Here is a 17,247-nt window from a genome sequence, read left to right as displayed (position 1 = left end):
AAATTCATAAAAATATTTAAAAAGTTAGAAGTAGCACATAATTTACAGGAGAGATCCACCAGGCAGGGCAGACAAGTTTGCAAGATGTGTTACATTACACACATGGAACACTTACAGTTGAGGCCGTCCCACACTTGCAGCTGTCTGCGGAAATCCTTATAGTTATTAGCCTTTCTTAGTTCGTTGGGCAGACAGTTCCATATGCGGGCAGCCTCATATATACCGAAATGACTTTTTACCATACATGGTAGTTCTAACCCTAGGTGCATCTACAGTCTCCTCTTGCCTTAAATTATAAATGGATACTTTTTTAATTATAAATTCCTGTATATACCCAGGAGACATATTGTATCTTTGTATTTTAAGGTGCAGAAAACATGGAATCTATCCACTGTGGTGATGACGTAAGATTTGTAGAACTAATTAACAAATTATGTTGTTATACATTGCAGCTCATTTATATGACGGCTTGTCTGATTGGATTATATTGGTCACATGGCAGGGAAATAATACATGATGTTCCCTTACGCGCTCGAGTTTCCCGTGTCATCTTTCACTAGTTTGGGATGTTAAAATTGCATTTATCCACTGTAATAATGAGGTGACGTTCCTGGTGCGACGTGTTTCCACTGTGGTGAGGTTGTGAGGTTATATTTGCACAGCAGGGGTGGTTGACTTGCTTGTCAACTGTCAATCCACGAGGTTGGGCGTAACCTGTCGCCTGGAACGCCTACTGGCATTGCATACAGGAAAAACTAGTTTAATTTTCAGTGGGATATTAGAGCCAGATGTTGTAAATAATGTTATAAAGGGAGTTATATGCACCTTTCCCTTTCGTTTTATTTCTGTAATTAATGTTTCGGAACACTTCGGACAAGGATTTTCATTCTTTTAATCTTAAGTAACTCTACTGAATTCTAAGCTAACGAAATGGCATTATGCATATCGTGCAGTGATTCAAAAAATGGTTTGCACATTTTTTTTTAAAAGGGTACGTACTTCTTTACATCATATTCCTTATGGTAAGTACACAGGAAATGTCATCTTTCAATGGTGACGATGAAGGGACGTCGTCCCTGCTTAATATACAGAAGATATAATACCTTGTAGCCCCTGTTTGGAGTGGGTTCATTTAGGAACGGGTCCAAGACAGGGCATGTCCGCTTTCACACATTAAAGAAAACATACGTTTTTAGTACACTCGATTTATTTGATTGATAATCATTTTGGAGTTGAATTTAAATATTTAGAATGTGTATATATATGTATTTAGTAAATGTGAATAAGTTAAAATATGTCAAATAACAAACTCGTATCAGCCTCGAGTCACAGGTCGAAACAGAGTTGGTTATGGAAATATGGTCATATGATTGATAGGTTTCTTTGATGATATAGTGACGTCATGTCTTTACATTATATAGAATATGTCATTTTTCACGTAGGTGATTTAGTTGTAGACAGTGTGCATGTACTAGAAAAATAGACACAATGTTCAATGACCAACGCGCTATCAAACGAATGCATCATCACCATCACGTTAACCACTTAAGAGATGATGTAAGTACTGTCAATCCTCTTGCGTAAAGGCCCTTTTCCGGAATTCTATCATAAATCATATCTTATAGGATGGGACTGGGTTTTAAATTTCGTACGTCATGTCACAGAAACACAATATGCAAATACGCAATTTAGTTGTTTTCTCGTATCAATGATAATTGTTTCGTGATCATTTTTGCTATTATATTACACGTATGCTCATTTATCTACAGGACGGATAACATTTATATCGTTTCTAGTACAACGAAATATATCTGCTGAGAATTTTAATCCGATCGATAATAAAATCATCGTCTTTAAGCTCCTATCATTTCTAAGAGTAAAACAAAGAAATACCGAGACCGACTGAAAATAGTGCGTTGTTCTTTGGTTCTTGCATACATGTGATGTTACATGAATGTACAAATGTTTGAGAGAGGATGTCATCAGTCTTAATGTTACATCATTGTAAAATAAAGAGGAGGTTCATTGTCATTCAAATTCCGTTTGGGTAGCCGGACAATAAAACGGAAAAAAATTAAAGTTAACAAAAGGAAACATCGCAAGACATCGACAGATCCACATTCAGATGGTTACGGGGAAGTTATCTGTCATGGTAGACAGTGGTACACATGTATAATTACCAGGTAAAAAGATTATTCGATCTGCCTGATGGTTAAGTTTCTGATTACCACGGACAGAACTGTGAAGGAGTACTATCTTAATGAAAAATAAGATAGTCATTGATTCTAATTAAATTGATTGTAAGAGAGCGAACGAGTGTCAGGGCTGGCCAGCTGTGTGAATCGGAGAGTGGCCGCAATGTTTACAATTAAGAGTTAGATTAAGGGAGAACAAGATGAATGAAAATTACCAGTATCATGGGAACAGAATATTTTGTGTGACCAGAGTATGTGATATGATGAGGTTTAATGTGAAAGTGTTCAGACAGGTCATTTTTCGGAAGTACGTCAGAGAGGCAACATGTGATTGAGGAGTGTATACAGATTGTAGATGTTAATAACTTTTAGTGAAAAATGTCATGGTTACGTCCTCAGAACACGACAAATCACTATCTTCGTCACATGACATATAGGGAAGAGTCACGTCTGCGTTAAATAATTAAACATAAAGATCAAGGCGAGGGATACAGGTCCTCTGGGCCTCTTGTTTTATTTTTCGTTTTTTTGTGACATGACAAATATTCAGTTATGTGTGGTTCTTTCTGTTAACAAGCAAATATAGAAAGCCTAAAGACACTAAAGGAAATAATCCAATTCTGGCATTATTTCCCCCTATTTCATCTTTATCATCCCCTGTTTAAGCTAAACAAATCCCCATTTGTAACTAAATACTACCGCATGGATACCTGTCCTTGTTCCACAACTGAGTGATTTATTTCATTTTCCTTGTGTTCATGTTATTTGTCACTGCTGATATTTTACGACACTGTTTACAGCTAGCCCTGTTTGTAGTACTCAATAGCTTATAGTAACAATTACACAAACGCTTCATTCTAATGCATATCTGGTGATTGATTTGAAGCGTCTATAATGAACGGCCCTGACAGGACAGGTTATGCACCAACAATGAATATTTCCCCCTTTTTAAAACGGGTACTTACTTTAATTACTGCATTTATCCCTGAATGTAATATAAGCACACAATAGTGATGACGACAGATGCAAAAACTAAGCAATCCTAAATACGGACGTTTTATAAATCTTTAAAAGCCTTTACCCTGTTAAGGCTAAAACTGGCACCAAATGGTCACTGTGACATGTCGACAAACGTTTTGACAATGACTAACATTTTAATTACATCGTACTTGAATATGTAATTACATGGTTACTTAATGGCAATAAAGCATAACTAACAAAGGATGATATGAGCATGTCTGTCTATATATTTCCATTCTATAACTTAATTGTTGTTGCAGAAAAAGGAGAATACTATATATATATTGTTTCGGTTAGCTTGTAAATAATAATAATGATACTAATTCCAGGTTTTTGTATACCGCTTTATCACAACCTAGTTGGATACATACATGTATTCGTAGGTCGTCTCAAAGCGTTTCACAATTTATTATCCGTGGTTATAGGGCCTTTACAACCAGCCAATATCGTTCTAAACTCCATGGGGAGCATACAGCCGGTGCTGCTATTTCGGTGCTCACAGCTAGCATTTAACAATTCAAGCACTGCGAAACCACGTACTCGTTTCCAGCTGAGTAGACTGGAACAGGCGGAGTAAAGTATCTTGTTCAAGGATACAAGACAGTGCCGTGACATGACTCCAACCTCAACTATTCGGTCACGAGCCCGGCGTCCTACCACTAGACTACCGTGCCTCCTAAATGCCGCGTTGAGGACAATTGCAGTGCTTAAAAGTTAGAAAAAAACCTTCTCAGGAGTAGGCGTGTTCCTGATTCCCTTCTGTCTTTGGAATCAATCCAGTCGTCGTTGTTGTCGAGGTAGATCTATTTCATCTGTTCGTTTCCTGGTATAGCTAAGATCCTTCTATTGTTGGATCAAACTTTTGGGTATGTGTTGATTGAGGATTTACCGCTAGATGGTTCTCTTACAATATTTCCGCCTGAATGACAAGATAAGAATTACCCAATAAGACAACTGGGGTTTGACAGTTTTATTGAAGAATTCGGGGTTTACCTTGTTACTGCATGCCCATGTCAGTGGGGTCAATGTCCTTTTCCCACCAGGTTATGATGTTAAAATGCAATCCCTCCTTCTGCTCCGGACTGTTTTTTGTCCATTCATGAATCTATGTAGGGAAGGGAAGTATGGCAACTTCAGTTTATCTGAAGGATGCCTACTTCCAAATCACTATCTAGATATCGGTATGGCGATCACATCCATCTGCATTATTTTTTTCCCTGGTTATATCATTCGAAGTTTACAACCGAAACGATGCTTTTAAAAAGTACTTTTTCTCGTTTACTACTCTCCTGCAGTTTAAATGATTTTGTTTGTAAAGGCTACCCATCGACAATAAAAAGTGGATTTCATTTCATTATTTCGTTCAGAATGAATATTTCCACTCTTCGTTGTTGTCTCTGGCAACCGGTACAACACGGTGTTCTTCTTCGAGAACACGTTTCTAAAGGTTTGAGAGTTATAGCTATCCTCTTTATGAATATATTTAGTGTTCAAAATTCTGGGTTGCGTCAACCCCTTTTCAGATGTGGTTCCTCTCGCACGCCATACAATCATGCCCTTCCATAGGATCCTTCTTCCTGACTGTGTCCCTGCTTACAGTCAGTGATTGAGAAGCAATATTACCATGTAACAAATCAGTGATTAACTTATCCTTTGTGGACACCATGAGACATTGTCCTTCAGGGATAATCTACATCTTTAGACTGGATGGCTCTAACCAATATTCTGAGCACCTGGATGTTTCCGTGACTGACCTAGACGGTCATACCCAATCTGGGTAGCTATCCAAGAATCAATTCTCAGAGCACATAAATATGTAAAAGATGAGGGCAATCGATTTACATTGTATTCACTTTAAGAGCTCCTGCAGTCACTAGTTACAAAAATATACAATTGATGCTTATTTGAGGCTTGGGTGATGACCACGTTTCATTATCTATGTGCCCTGGTCATTCAGGTTCTTATCATTCTAAAGGAATATGCATTCGACCGTTAAGGTAAGATAACTTAGGACATCAGGCCTTGCCCTGGTTGACGTTACTGCGGACATTTCAGACTGCACCATTTGATCGATCTAGAAATCTTCTTCAGCAATCCATCATTCTAGAGGGATATTTTTTTCTGTTATTGGTTTGGAGAAAAGAAATTCGATCGAGTGAAGGCTTCTGTTCATTTGGTTTCGTATTTTATGTTAAATGGGGTAGGAAAAGCCATCGTGGGTTTTAGACTGTCTGGATTTCGTTTTTCTATCGCCAGTGTTTTTGCATTCATGGCAAACTGAGAATACGCATGACTCTTCCCTTTTCCTGCTTTGATAAGAGTTTTCGGTTGAATTTCTTTTATTTTGATTATATTTTTTCCAGGTTTATACACACTCATGATATTATACACGGCAGACTTTTTAAAAACAGGTTGTGTAAGAGGAGCTTCCGAAGGGAGGTTCTGGGAATTTGAAATTCTATTTTTGAAACACAAAAAGGGTAATTATAGTAGTTAACCATAATAAAGTTAATTGGTTTTACGAGCTATATATGAAGCAATGCTACTATATTCAATAAGTGTGTTTATCAGTCATGAGACTCGCGTACCTGTGTTACACCAGGTGCTACACGGAAATTTGTTTTGTTTTGTTTGTTTGTTTTTTTCCTTGGAGCATATCAAAATCTGACGGGGAATATCTAAAGTGCAGTTACAAGCATTAACGTTTTATGTCAATAACCGTTTTTCAAGGATTTCTAATCTAACGAAACAAAATGATATAATGTAAGAAAACATTGAAAAAACCCTTCAGGAACAAGAACAAATATTTCTAATATCAGAATTCACCGAATATCATGCACATACACATAATTAATTTCAAATGAATTTTTGTAGGGTTTTGAAAAAACATAATTTTAAGGAAGCCTTTTTTTCAAACTCATAACTTAAAGCTTCAGTTATTTTTCCCTACTTTACTCTATTAAAAACGTTGACATTTAAGTTAATAAATTGTTAAAGTAATATTTATTTGATTTAGTGTTCAATAAAAGTGTTCTATAAAAAAAAATCATTTACATTGTATTTCAAAATGATGTAAAGTACACAACGTTATAATCATATACACATGTAAGTGTTAGGATATCATTGTTTTAGATAATTTCTCGGAACAAGAAAACAAAACGATATTTATATATACTAAGCAATATATTCATGCCTCGAACAGATTATAGAACGCCCTCTCTCCACATCCCCCACCCATTCCCAATCTCAGACTTTCTTTCTACCGAATTCTCCTTTTCTATGTATATCTGCCTCTGATATTAATAAGTAGGCAATATGAGTAGCAATATATTAGCGTAACTGAATGCATACATGTACCACGTGTTTGGCATTTCCCTGTGTATAACAGAAATACCAGAAGCTACAGAATGAACAAGAGGAGGAATTTACTGCACGACAAGTAATGACGTTAGATTATTAGAGAGTCACGAACAGTGAATAGTGTATCGCCAGTTCCGTCCTGCATGAAAAAAGATTAACTGCATGGTATACATATGTAAACTGCATGTTCACACATTGTGTTGCATTGGACTTTGTCACTAATTTTGAACTCCTGTTTTAGGTCTTCATCATTTCCTTCCCCGTTATTTATCCAGTTTTATCTATAAGGTACAATGTTTTTGTTCGAATAGATTCTAATTTCATTAGGATGACTGCAGCAGAAGTTGTTACATAAACACAGAGATTAGTGAGTCTGACAATGTTTTGAATGCATCGGCAACTGTATCACTCTTTTAAAATGCCTCCTAATATCGCTAGATAAGCATACCGTCAATTTAAACGATGATGAGGAAAGGCCTACAACAACCTCTATAGCCTTCTTTTGTCCTGTTGCGAAAGTCTCTATAAGAGAGATAATTAAGATTCTAACGACATGGTCAGTATACTTGAGACTTACTTTATTATCACACGAATATTGATGAATTTTTGTAGTACAGATTCTAGGAGAGAGATTATGCATCTACTACGATAAGACTCTTCAGAATGTAAATTGTTTATGTATAGGTTTGTTGACATACAAAGTAAAATTGAACAAACAAACATACTATAGCGGCACAACACAGGTGTGTATACTGTTGTACAGCGTGACACAAGATCTTGTTATGTTCGTAAGTGTGCTGCTATGTATTAGTACACAACCTTAATTATTTGGCTGAGTGCGCACGGAATCTCAGTACGTAAGTGCTTCAGTAAGAGTACCCGGATCATTGTAAACAGGTCACCAAACCCCTACATTCGCTAGGTTATATTATATTACACCCTGCTCTTCATTTCACAACAAGGAAGTCACCTGCCATGGCAGACCGTTCTATATGTGTTGCTTTTATGGGTTTGAGCTTTCTGACTTCATATGTTGGTAAGAATTTACATTTTGTTCGTACAGTTTTATAACTAATAACTAGTATTTGAAAAGGCAATCGACGTATTTAAGCCCGACATGCCTTCCCAGTAACCGGTATTAACATATCATGTTTGTTGACATTATGTAACGCTGGTGTACATCTAGTGCAGTTTGTATCAACTTGCGTCGTAACCTCAACACAAAGTGAAAAGTATATATATCATGTGAACACCCCAATGTCCATGTTATATTAGCGATGTATGACATTGAGGTTACATTTTCCAGAGAGATTTTGTCAGGGAATGGTAAATAAGTTGTACATAGCTGTCGTTCATTGATTTTCATCACATGGCTTGTCATATCCTCTAGGGTTACGTGTCTTCATTAGAATGAACATGTACGTATTATTCTTTGTCAGTTGAGAAATGAGGCCAGTAACCTAAATAATGACCGTCAGAAAGATTATCTTACTGAGTCCTCTGCATGTTCTTGTGGTTCTAGATTTAAAAACAGCATCTCATTACTTCCATGATTGTATCAAATACACTGAAGATCGTATTCTACTTTTTCATTAGATGTCATGCTAAATGGTTGTGAGAGATGTGATGAAAATGACAATAAACATATTCTCCTATATATATCCAATTACATTTTAAGTTCGAGAAGATTCAGGACATTTAACTTCAATTTTGAATGAAATTTTACATTTTATATATTTACACTTTATTTATTAATTTACATTTAATTTTTTTCTCAATGTAATTCTTCTGATTTCCAGAAATGGTACATGAATATTAATATTAATATTTCCTATTTGTCTTCATTGCTTATTTTTAAACATTGTTAGTGAGGGGGGGCTGGGGTTCAGAAGACCAGTTATACTATTTTATTAAAAAATATTGGGAAACAACTACATAAATAAGAATATAAAGCTTTACAACATGTTAATTATATATCTAACCTGTGTTTAATATGCATAAATCAAACTATTTGGTGGGATTGAATTTCCAAACTCATCAGTGGATTGCCTTGTGTGATACAATCGACTTTTCGGCTTGTATCTGTTGGGTGCGGTAATTTAATCCCATCAAATGTTTATACATGCAGCTCCATCAACGAATTATTTTTCTTTTCTCTTCATAATATGTATATATATATATACCGGTATATATTTTATATGTCTTTTCAATTTCAAAATAAAAGATTAGAATTTAAACCATTAGATTTAATTATAATAAAAATCAGTATTAGTAGTTGTTTCCCCTAATTTGATTATTAATTTGATAATACCAACTTGTTTATATGTGTTTGTATGTGTTCTAATGCCTATGTCTATGCTTGTACCACTGTCTGTTACTATGTTTAGAAAGGGCTTAAATAGGCTATGCCGGCTGCCCAATCCATTTGTCCTTTGACAATAAAAAATATTGAAATTCAAATACGTATTATTGAAGGTGTTTCAAATTCATGCCCCTGATAGTACAAATTCCACCTATGAAAAACAAGAAAACATTGTATGCCCGCGAAAATATGAATACAGATTATAGCTTAAAATCTAGCCACACATGAAATGTTACAGGTGTTGTAATTTATTTGAGGACAGTATTGCAAACCTTATTTGCAGGTTTTGGTTTAAAGACAGTAATACAGTTTTTGTTTGGTGTAGATACGCAAGCTCTTTTATAAATTCTGCGTCAAAAAATCACCATAAGCAAGTAGGTCAGGAAACTGTTAAGGTAGAGTCCCATGGATATTCCGAAAGTCTGCTACAAAATATTTGCACCGAACTCAACTAAAAAGTATTGTCAACCATAAATCGAATCATACTCACGATTCCATGCATGTTGGCACTTTTCACAAAATATGCATGGCTAATACATTTCATCACAATACGCCAACCTATGCTTTTTGACGGTTTAGTATGAGCTAATGTAATGTACAAAATAAATGTTGATAGGTCAATTTATCTGACAATTTTTTTCTAAGTCGATGATGGTCAAGATTAAAAGAAATAACACTTATATACGTATTAATAACTTTAAAATCGTTGTATTTCTGGACAACAATTCTTGATTGTTTTCCTAAACTCCATGGAAAAGAAGGGCGATAAAGACTATTGTCAGAGCGTTTGAAAGCGTTTGAACCTCGTTATGTTGCTAGACAAGGGTTCGACTCCTGGCGCTTAGGGCTACTTCTAGCAGAACCCAATACGCAGTTTTTAGATAGTTGTGAATATATTGTTTATTTTGGAGCAGCCCCAGTGAAAGTACTGATCATTGATATGTGAGGGTTGGCAGATGACTTAACAATACATCTATCTGTGAAGTCAACTGCCAGACAGGTCCAGTATTATCACTGTGAAAAGGACAATAAGCGTGAATAGAAGGTGCTAGTATATTACATGTACAAATGAAGAAAGTGATCACGTCATGTCATTCAAACAGTATATCATTGGGGGGTTTAATCAACTAAAGCTGGTATTTATTTGAAACAATGGTATGATGGAATTGCTAGGGCGTGTTCGTCTGCATAACACACAGTCTCAAATTTTAACAGGAGGAATCTTACGTCTGAATGGAGGGGATGACCAATATGAAGGACGACTCGAAATATACGACAATGGAGAATGGCAGACAATTTGTCGTGACAACTGGAACAATAATAATGCTATCGTCGCCTGTAGGCAGCTGGGGTTAAAGTAAGAATACAATGATGCGAATTGGCAGTGCTGCAGTTCACGTTTTTTTTTCTGTACAAATTATCGTTATTCACAAAAATGCTTTTAATAGTTCTAACATAAAACATAATTAAGTGATTCCTAGTTGTTAGTTAGGTAGATTGCTGTAAATGTTATGCACAGTAAATTGTTTGCGTTCAATTTAAACGAAAAATCAAACAATCATTTTAACCAGTTATCACATGTAAATATACCAACTGTGTCTTGGTTAAACTTATGCTGAAACGAGAGGATGCCTAGAACTTATAGAAATTATAAATAATATCCTCTTGCTTTACTCAAATCATTGCCCCATACATCATCGAATAAAAAACATAATTCCCCTGTATTTTAGTCTGTACTGTCTAGTTCGCAAAAGTTATATTGGGGTCAGCATTTAGTGTTTCCTCATAGGTCAACCATACCGTGACGTGACTCTCTCTTTAACAGCACAAACAGTATAAGGCTAACCGTTTAAAGTTTATTAATCTGCGATGATGGTTTACATTTGTAGTCCAGTCGCTTTAACAAAAATTAGCCAAAGCATCAAACAATTCGCATCAGAATTTTATATCAGTGTTTCTCAATGATGTGTATCTACAGTATATATATATATATATATTAACAGATACAAAAGTATAAAAAAACATCCCTTCAGGAAAAGTATTTTTCACTTTCTCGGGGACTTAAAATAACGAAAACCACTTATTAGACCAACTTTGCAGTGTACATTGTATGTCACACTGAGTATTGAAAATTAAAAAGATTTCAAGACGAACTTGTCAAAACGTTGCTCCAGAATCAATATATTCCAAAATATTTAATTATTAGTATGGCTAAATAGCATTCTTAAATTGAACATATTTGCTTCAGTTACTGGAAACCCTGTTTTTTGAATTTGTTCGTCAGCAGTCGACATCTATCACGAAATTCTGAATATTCAGAGCAAGCTCTTATGTACCAAAGCAACTGCGACATGTAAACACTGTGGTAGGGGAAGCAGATGATACTATTAAAAAAGGGAAAGTTTCTGATAGGAAAGTCTAGATCGTCCTGTGTATCGTACACTTTTTCAAATTTACATACATGTACCATTTATTCTACTTCTTGAACATATAGCATCACAATACGAATGCGACCCCGATTTACGGTACTGAGAAAGAAAGTGAGAAGTTTGGATTACACAAGCAACTGCTGAACAGCATATTATTTTATCTTTGAGTGTATAATTCTAAGTAGAAATGCCATTATGGTTCAGATATCTTAAAAGAAGGGCTAAAACAGGATGGCTAAAACCTCATCTCATGCAATGTTGACCTAACAGTAAAAGGTGGCAAAGTCAAAGATTTTAACAACAAGAGTATTAGTCTTAACATGTTTTGTCGTTTGTCTCATTAATACATATTTTGGCATGCGTAACCAATTTTATATCCACCAATTATAGAACAAAGTAATCAAACATGGGATTTTCAATTTCATTTAAAAATGGAACAGCTCTTAATTCATTACAAGACAAGGACAAAAATATGTCGACTTTACTGCATACTAATTTTAGTTAAATAAAATATTTGTGATTCTAACGCAACGTTTTGCCAAATAAATATTTTCCTTTACTTGGTCTGGTTATATGTTTAATTTCCAATAGTCAGTGTTATACAAAATGTAGATATTACACTTCAAAGTTGGTCAAATATGTGATTTTATGTTATATAATTGATCCTTAAGAGGTTTTAAATTGATAATTATTGATAACAAAACACACCATTTCATTTGTGTCATTAAAATAAATATTCATCATTGTGGAAAAAAACACAAAACAAAAAGTAAAATTTCTTGTTTAAAACATAAAATCATTGAACCACTGTTTAATACATGTCGACTTTACTGCATACTAATTTTAGTTAAATAAAATATTTGTGATTCTAACGCAACGTTTTGCCAAATAAATATTTTCCTTTACTTGGTCTGGTTATATGTTTAATTTCCAATAGTCAGTGTTATACAAAATGTAGATATTACACTTCAAAGTTGGTCAAATATGTGATTTTATGTTATATAAATGATCCTTAAGAGGGTTTTAAATTGATAATTATTGATAACAAAACACACCATTTCATTTGTGTCATTAAAATAAACATTCATCATTGTGGAAAAAAACACAAAACAAAAAGTAAAATTTCTTGTTTAAAACATAAAATCATTGAACCACTGTTTAATACATGAATGCGATGAATTATAAATGTACATGATGCAATGCAAATTGCAAAGCTAGACAAATAAGAGAACTGTGTTTATAATTATACAGACTAACGGCATTAAATATATTTATCACATACTGTGTTATCGAGTGAAAGTATCCATATCATATGTTTGCTTATTAACCCATGTAATATGACCTATCAGCCCTGTGATTGGTTGTAAGTTTCAATTGTTTCAATTGTGATGTCACGCCTATGACAAGTACATGCACCGGAGTCAAAATTTTCTGGAATATTATTAACTTGTACATATAAAATATATCAAGCTATCTCAAACCTCCTTATTTGTATAAATTATTGCTCTCATAAAAAAATATGTTCTTTGTTCTTTTTCAACATATTAACGTACGAGATAATGTTCAATCAAATTTCAATATAAAAGATTTTTTAATTGATATTTATTATATATTTATTTGTATGTGTGTTTTTATTATTACAGGGGCGGATCCTGGAGACGGGTAACAGCTTCAGAAGTAGGTGACAAAACATTTTTGTCAGAAGTAATAGATTGTCAGGGAAGTGAAAACCGTCTTGAAGCATGTAGCTCCACCGGAAAGGACTCGAGTGGATGTAAACACTCCGACAAGGACGAAGTTTACGTGACATGCAAACCAAAGAAAGGTATTATAAATCTATAAATCTGTGCAATATATCTTCCTATTAAGAAAGTTTGTAAAGTACATACGTTTAACAGTTATGTCTTATAAAGTTAGGTGTTTAACAGTTATGTCTTATAGAGTTAGGTAAAACTATACATTTAGCAATGGTTATGGTTGCGTGTAGTTGACTATGTATTACTATGTGTTATTCATGAGAAGAACATACTTTCAAAAAGCACTTGAAAATTGAATATGATTAATGCTATAAGTTACAATAATGGTACATAAAAGAACTTTGATTCAGCACATTCTGTAGGCTTTGTCCTCGATCTATCATCCATCTTACCTAACAAAATCATTTGATGTACACATACATGCATTGTCACAAGAAGATAGATATGTTTCATGAATTAACCTAATTGTGCAAAGGAAGTCGTCATGTTTACAGATATCAAGTTTGAATGGACATATTCTTGGATAATGCGTTCGAAACACACATTTGTTATACTCCCTTTTTTTGGTAATCTTACTAATTTTATTGCCATTTTATTTAACGAATTTTTCGTAGTATTTTTCGAAGTTCTTATGGCATGCATGTACCACATCTGAATGTAGCTTAACCAGGGATATACGAGCTTTAACATTTTATAAGTGTGTTCTTTTTTGAAAAGACAAGGAGGAAAATAATAACTGGTGATGTCTTCTTTGTAGATGGTGTATTACGGTTACATGATGGCCCGATTCAGTATGAAGGTAGACTAGAAATATATCACGACAGCAAATGGGGAACAATATGCAGGGATAAATGGGATGCTCATCCTCAAAATGCTCAAGTGGCATGTCGTCAGCTAGGATATGAGTAAGTTATGTACATTTGTATAAATTCTAATTGCATACCTTCGATCGAAACACTTAAGAAAAAATATTTTCAAAAACTTCAAATATTCAATACGTATTTATATCACTTGGAATTTGTTATTTCAAAATAATACGATTTGCGATGAAACTAATTTCAATCTTTCTTTAGTAATACTAGCAAGTATACTTATTGGAAATTTTTACCTTCACATAATGTTTTAAAATATTTCTTATGGCAGAGGCGGATCCTTTCGAGAAGTGTCCTACTCTGAAAGAGCAAGCAGTTCTGTCGAATTTTGGATGGACGACGTTAAATGTCACGGCAACGAAACTTCCCTTCAGGATTGTCCCTTCAGGGGCTGGGGGAATGATAATTGCTACTCTTACAGTGACGAGATTTATTTACAATGCACGGAACGTAAAGGTAGGGTCTCGTTCATATCAACAGTAACAACATTTACAACATCTTAACTTATTTTTATGACCTTCCTTTTTGCAACAGTCCTATTTCGTCTAACAAAATAATAAAGCTTTGCTGTTTGTCTCCCTATTAAATGTACCGTAGAGATAACATCAACCTTTGTAGGTCACCTGGACATAGGTCATAGTGATCTATTGTCATCCGCCTTCGTCTGTCGTCATTATCTTGTGAGCACGATAATTTTATAGTAAATGTAAATGGTTTCGATACATTTGGCTTTATTGCTTTATATCAATCAGATCTCGGACAGGTTCGAAAGTAGTCTCGATCAGACAGAAATTGGCAGAGTTACGGGAAATTTAATAACTATTGGAGACTATAAAGACTGGAGCTTGCGAGCACGATAACTTGAGTAAATGTGAATGGATTTCGATGAAATTTTGCTATGCTGCTTTATATTAATAAGATCGCGGACACGTTCGCAAGTGGTCTCATTCAGAAAAGAACTGGCAGAGTAACTACCAATTGGAGAATACAAGATGGCCGATCATGGCCACTGAATTGCTGAGACGAGACATTTTCGACTTTTTTTCAAGATTATCTGCAGCAATTCGCTTCTTTAAATGTACAAATATTCCTTATGAGGTTTCAAACAAATGTTCTTACTTTTTGTGCCGATCAGAAAATGCAAGATGGTCACCCTGACGTCTCATTGACTGAGATGTTTTTGACCGCTCCCCAAGAAAGCTACACCGATTGTCTTCTAACTTAGTAGAAGTGTTCCTAAATATGAGGTTTCGACCAAGTTTATTACTTTTCATGCTGATTGTAAAATTCCAGATTGCCACCCTGGCCTGTGATTGGCTAGGACATTTAAAACTTCATCTGTACATTATCCATTTAACGCATCATCTTATTAATCTATACAGCATGTGTATGCCCTGTCACCAGGTTAGTATGGGTGTATGCCCTCTCTCCAAAGCAACTATGTGCCAATCAAAAAAAAAAAAAACATGCTACAATTTGAGCACTTCCTAATTTGCATGTTTACACACCTGTTGAGGTCGATTTGTTCCCCATAAAATCTCTTGATCATTATATGCTATTGAGGCGATTGATTCACGAGGAGCATCTTCTATTCCCAAGCCTTATGCATTGGAGGCAAAGTCTCCGATGTTATCTTCGAACGTCGATGCGTAGAACTAGACTCCCATCTTCTCTGTAAGTGATAAAAATCCACTTTGAAAGTTTGCGAAAAAGACGATGTCGTGGTACTAGGCAGGGCTGGTCTGTTTGAATATAAATGAATATAGAGTCAAACCTAAAACAAAGTGAATTCTTTGTATAATTTTAAAATACACTCCACCCAAAGATTCCCAACATCTTTTAATTTTGAAAACCAACTGGAACATAATTGAATCTTCAGCGAAGCTCAGGAGGCACGGTAGTCTAGTGCTACATGTAGGACGCCGGGTTCGTGACCAAAGGGTTGCGGGTTCGAGTCTCGGCACGGCACTGTGTTGTATCTTTGAGCAAAATAAGTTTCTCCACTTGTTCCAGTCTGCGCAGCTGTAAATGAGTACGTGGTTGGGCAGTGCTAGATGCCGTAAGATGCAAGCTACCTACTCATGCCTCTTCTGCACAATACGGTCCCTTCAAATCTGCATAAAAGATATAAGCAAATTGTGTTCCTGTACACGCTTCACACACGTTTTGTCATCGACCAATGTAGTATTTCTGATAGCATTTAAAAAGAAAGCAATACGCAGTATGGTGGTGAAATTAGCAACAAAGCACTCGGAATCAGCAAAAACCGCTGCTTCCTTAAACTTAACAAAAAAGATTCCCTTGTAGCAAGGCGATTCTATTTGCTAAACCATCGTTTGGAGGTCACACAGGAAGTTGCTAAGAATGATTGTCCAACCTATAATGCATAAAAAGTTATCAACGTTCAAACCTTCTACCATCGAGGTATGAACGAACTATTATCGTTTGTCGCTCCCGGTGGTTATTCGACAAACTAGTTCATTGTCAATTGGCCGCTAAATCTTGCTGCTTAAAGCAAGTCTGTTGTTCACTTTCGCCATTACTGCGTTTCTTCATTGAACTTCTTTCTCCTATGCTCAATAAATTTGATAATTTGTATGCAGGAATAGATGTTGAGCATATATTACCGGTTAACATGGTATTTTTAGGGGATTCTATTCCTAAGGTGGGGTCAACATTTGGCCCCCACTTTGATTTCTTTTTTCTTTTGCCATATGTAGATACATAAAAACGATCAATAACTGCACAAATGATTATTCATAATTTCTACTGGTAACCGTAGTAGACCTCCTTGCATAAAACCAGGTTGAATGACGGGGTTATCCTGAAAAAATGAAAGATAAATGTCACAGGCGAATGTTATTTTGAAAATAAATTATTATAGTGTATAATGTATAAAATTACTGTTATTTTGATACTAAATACGTCATATTGGTATACATAAAGTAAGCATAGTGATACTTTTAATAAGAAAAACATGCACAATTTTCACAGAATTAAAAATATAAACAAACTTGGAAATTTGCCTATATATAGTTATAATGGTAGTCTATATTTCAAACCTCTTTAAAAAACTTTCCATGTATATGTTCTGTCTATATAATCATTTTTATGTAATATCAAAACCGATAAATTACTCTTTTAGCATGCCTAACATGATCAATGCCCAATTTCACATAATCATGAAGATTTAACGAACAATGTTTATTATGATAAATACCGATACATTTTCTGTTTTTGTATCATGCCAAA

The 17,247-nt window shown here is 34.9% G+C and overlaps 1 protein-coding gene across 4 annotated transcripts in view; it reads left to right on the top strand.

The window, feature by feature from the left end:
• Positions 1-7,467: 7,467 nt before the first annotated feature.
• Positions 7,468-17,247, top strand: part of LOC110459644 (neurotrypsin-like) — a 72,496-nt gene continuing 62,716 nt past the window's right edge. For 3 of the 4 annotated variants that reach the window (XM_021511990.1, XM_021511989.1, XM_021511992.1), the window contains exons 1-5: positions 7,468-7,611; positions 10,153-10,294; positions 13,010-13,191; positions 13,881-14,028; positions 14,267-14,451. In XM_021511990.1, the coding sequence (XP_021367665.1) occupies positions 7,551-7,611; positions 10,153-10,294; positions 13,010-13,191; positions 13,881-14,028; positions 14,267-14,451 (718 nt within the window). In that variant the 5' untranslated portion in view covers positions 7,468-7,550. The remainder of the gene's footprint in view (positions 7,612-10,152; positions 10,295-13,009; positions 13,192-13,880; positions 14,029-14,266; positions 14,452-17,247) is intronic. The other variant, XM_021511991.1, reaches the window with a different exon arrangement.

This window comes from Mizuhopecten yessoensis, unplaced genomic scaffold, assembly GCF_002113885.1.
Source record: "Mizuhopecten yessoensis strain PY_sf001 unplaced genomic scaffold, ASM211388v2 scaffold10175, whole genome shotgun sequence".
Taxonomy (NCBI): Eukaryota; Metazoa; Mollusca; class Bivalvia; order Pectinida; family Pectinidae; genus Mizuhopecten; species Mizuhopecten yessoensis.
The sequence above is the reverse complement of the archived record's forward strand: the minus strand, read 5'-3'. Positions and strand labels throughout refer to the sequence as shown.